Source organism: Bison bison, unplaced genomic scaffold (assembly GCF_000754665.1).
Source record: "Bison bison bison isolate TAMUID 2011002044 unplaced genomic scaffold, Bison_UMD1.0 scf7180017863950, whole genome shotgun sequence".
Lineage (NCBI taxonomy): Eukaryota > Metazoa > Chordata > Mammalia > Artiodactyla > Bovidae > Bison > Bison bison.
Genome location: NW_011494522.1, coordinates 901,093 through 903,865, shown reverse-complemented (window position 1 = coordinate 903,865; position 2,773 = coordinate 901,093). Strand labels below are relative to the sequence as shown.

The window sequence follows — 2,773 nt, the reverse complement described above, 5'->3', positions numbered from 1 at the left end:
AGCCCACCAGGCTCCCCCATCCCTGGGATTCTCCAGCCAAGAACACTGGAGTGGGTTGCCATTTCCTTCTCCAATGCACGAAAGTGGAAAGTGAAAGGGAAGTTGCTCAGTCATGCCCGACTCTTAGCAACCCCATGGACTGCAGACCACCAGGCTCCTCCATCCATGGGATTTTCCAGGCAAGAGTACTGGAGTGGGGTGCCATTGCCTTCTCCGAGGGATGGTCTAAAGCACCTTAATAATATTCTCTCAGTTAAGTCTCACAGTCCTGTTAATTCGGTACTTTGGTCATCCCCGCCTTTGGTTGGATGAGAAAACTGAGGGACAGACCAGCTAAGTAATTTGCCCAAGGTCACACAGCTAGTTATGGCAGAGCCCAGACCCTGGCTCCAGCTGCTTGTGACCGCTTCGCTAGGCCACCTTCCTGCACACAAAGTAAATCCGCTAATTTCCAGCTGTGACGAGTGTTGTGAAGAAGACACGTTGGGTGAATGACAGAAAAGCCAAGGGGATGGAGCGCCTGCGCGGGGATCACAGCCACACGGGCCAGGAGGGGCTTCCGGTTCAGAGACTCGAGGCAATGTAAGGTCACTTCTGTTTTTATTCACTTTTCTTTTTCCTATTTCAGTCTCCAGCTCCAGTGACCCCCAAGAGCATCCGGTGCACACACCAAGAGACGTTTTTCAAGACGCCTGGCAGCCTCGGGGACCCTGTCCTCAGGAGAAAAGAAAGGAATCAGTCACGAAGCTCCAGCTCAGCACAGAGGAGACTGGAAATCTCCAGCGGGGGCACCGACTAGCCTGATGCTTTGCCCAGCAGAGGTGAGGATCCAGGCGCCCGAATTTCTCTTTGTCGTGTCCTAATGCTGAACCGAAACCAGCATGCAAACCATCTGGCCTTCAGCATGCATGCTTCCTCTCCCCTGCGTCCCCTGGTTCTAATGTTAACTGTCCATCCTCGTGAAGCATCTGTATTCCCGCAAGTCATGTTCCTAATTGTGCATTTCATACCAGTTAGTGTCCAACTCTACGTGGTATCACGGTAGAAGCATCAGCTGACTTCTGTCATTTTCATTTAGGAATCACCTTATTGCTGGAAGGAAATCTGAATAGCCTCCTGGAACCTTGTGGTTTTCCTAAAGGGGAGGGGCGCGTCTAGCACTTAAGTGGGGTGAATGTTCTTGACGTGTATTCACTCACCCCGAGTAGATCTGTGGTGAGAGAAACTTCCTTTCTGCAGTTTAAAAAAGCTACTGCTTCCTTCGGCTTCATCAGGAAGCCAGCTTCAGTTGTGAATCCTATGGTATTATTTATTTTGTTCGTGAAGTGGGATTTAGTGCAAAAAAGTTTACAACGACAGCAAAACACATATTTTTCAGGGTATGACGACTTGAATGTTTGTACTTTTTTCCTAGAACTTGCCCTGCACTTACTTAACAACCTAGTAATAATGTGGATAAATATATATACATGACGAAATGTCAAGACCAAAATAACTGTGAATGACACACCTCGCTATGATGAACTGTGCTAACCCAACCTGGGCGTGAGGATTAAGATGAACTCTAGCAGCCAGATAGCTGCTGCTCGATAACTGTGTGAACAGTGAGGTTTTACTGATCATTTGTTAAAAAACAAAAAAAAAAACCTACCATGTTCAGTTCCCTTCACTACATGCCCTTGTGGTTTTTTATTTAAATGTTAACTGTAGAGTATCAGGTACGGGATGTCTTCTAGCTATTGCTTTTTATCGAATACATCAGGATGGTAGAAAGCAATTCTACAGAAAATTGAGACCTAGTTGGGATGTTTTAGTAGAATTCTGAAGAATGACAATGTAAAGGTTGACATAGGACAATGGGTGTTACTTTTTTTTTTTTTTTTTACTTTTTTTCCTTTATGATGGGACCAGTAAGAGGGAAAAGAGACACATTATGTTTAGAATCCCAAAGTATTCAAACCAGAGTGATTTTTTCATAGAAGTTCTGCAAAATGAGAACAGAGAGTGCAGGGGATCATTGTTCTAGCACAAATGCAATTCTAGAGACTTAATCATCATCTCTTTGTTGAACTGTGTTCCTTGAGGGTTTCATTAAGTAGCTGAACTAGATCTCTGCGTGCCTAGATGTGTTGATATTTACCTCAAGGTCTCTTCAGAACAGATGGCTTCCTCCCCACCCCACAACCCTGCCTCCCTCTCCCCCCTTCATATTCCCCTCCTTTCCTTCCTTCCCTCCTTCTTTTTTCCTTTCTCCTTCTTTAAACTTTTAAAATTTGGAATCTTGGTGTAGAATTTTATTTTTATTTTTGGACCCAAAATGTTATATGAAAGAATAAAAATATTAATTTAAGAGACTCTGGGAGTCTGATAAAGTAGCTTTATCCTTATCACCCCCACGAGAGCATTGAAAACTTGAGGTAGGTAGCCAGATTAAATAACTTTGCTATTAATTAAAATTTTTATCAACACTAAACTTTTAAAGTTTACAAGATGGTTTTTTTCCCCCCCTTTTCACAGACTTCTCTAGAGTTAAACAGATAAAAAGTCCGGTTCTCATCTTCTTCTAGTCTAATTGTATGGTAATGATTACCCTAAAGAAATATGATAGATTTCCTATCGAAACAAAAATATGCCTCTTTCAAGTAGATTGTAAGACACACGGCATATAAATCCACACAGGATACATACATTTTAAATATATCATGCTTCAGACCGTCCACAAAGTATTTTCACTAGAGAGGGCTACATTTAGATGAAAATACAGACTGATTTT

The 2,773-nt window shown here is 42.8% G+C and overlaps 1 protein-coding gene across 2 annotated transcripts in view; it reads left to right on the top strand.

Annotated features, from left to right (window-relative positions):
• Positions 1 to 2,216, top strand: part of E2F7 (E2F transcription factor 7) — a 39,198-nt gene extending 36,982 nt beyond the window's left edge. For both annotated transcript variants that reach the window (XM_010833874.1, XM_010833872.1), the window contains exon 13: positions 629 to 2,216. In XM_010833874.1, the coding sequence (XP_010832176.1) occupies positions 629 to 799 (171 nt within the window). In that variant the 3' untranslated portion in view covers positions 800 to 2,216. The remainder of the gene's footprint in view (positions 1 to 628) is intronic.
• The last annotated feature ends 557 nt before the right edge of the window (positions 2,217 to 2,773 follow it).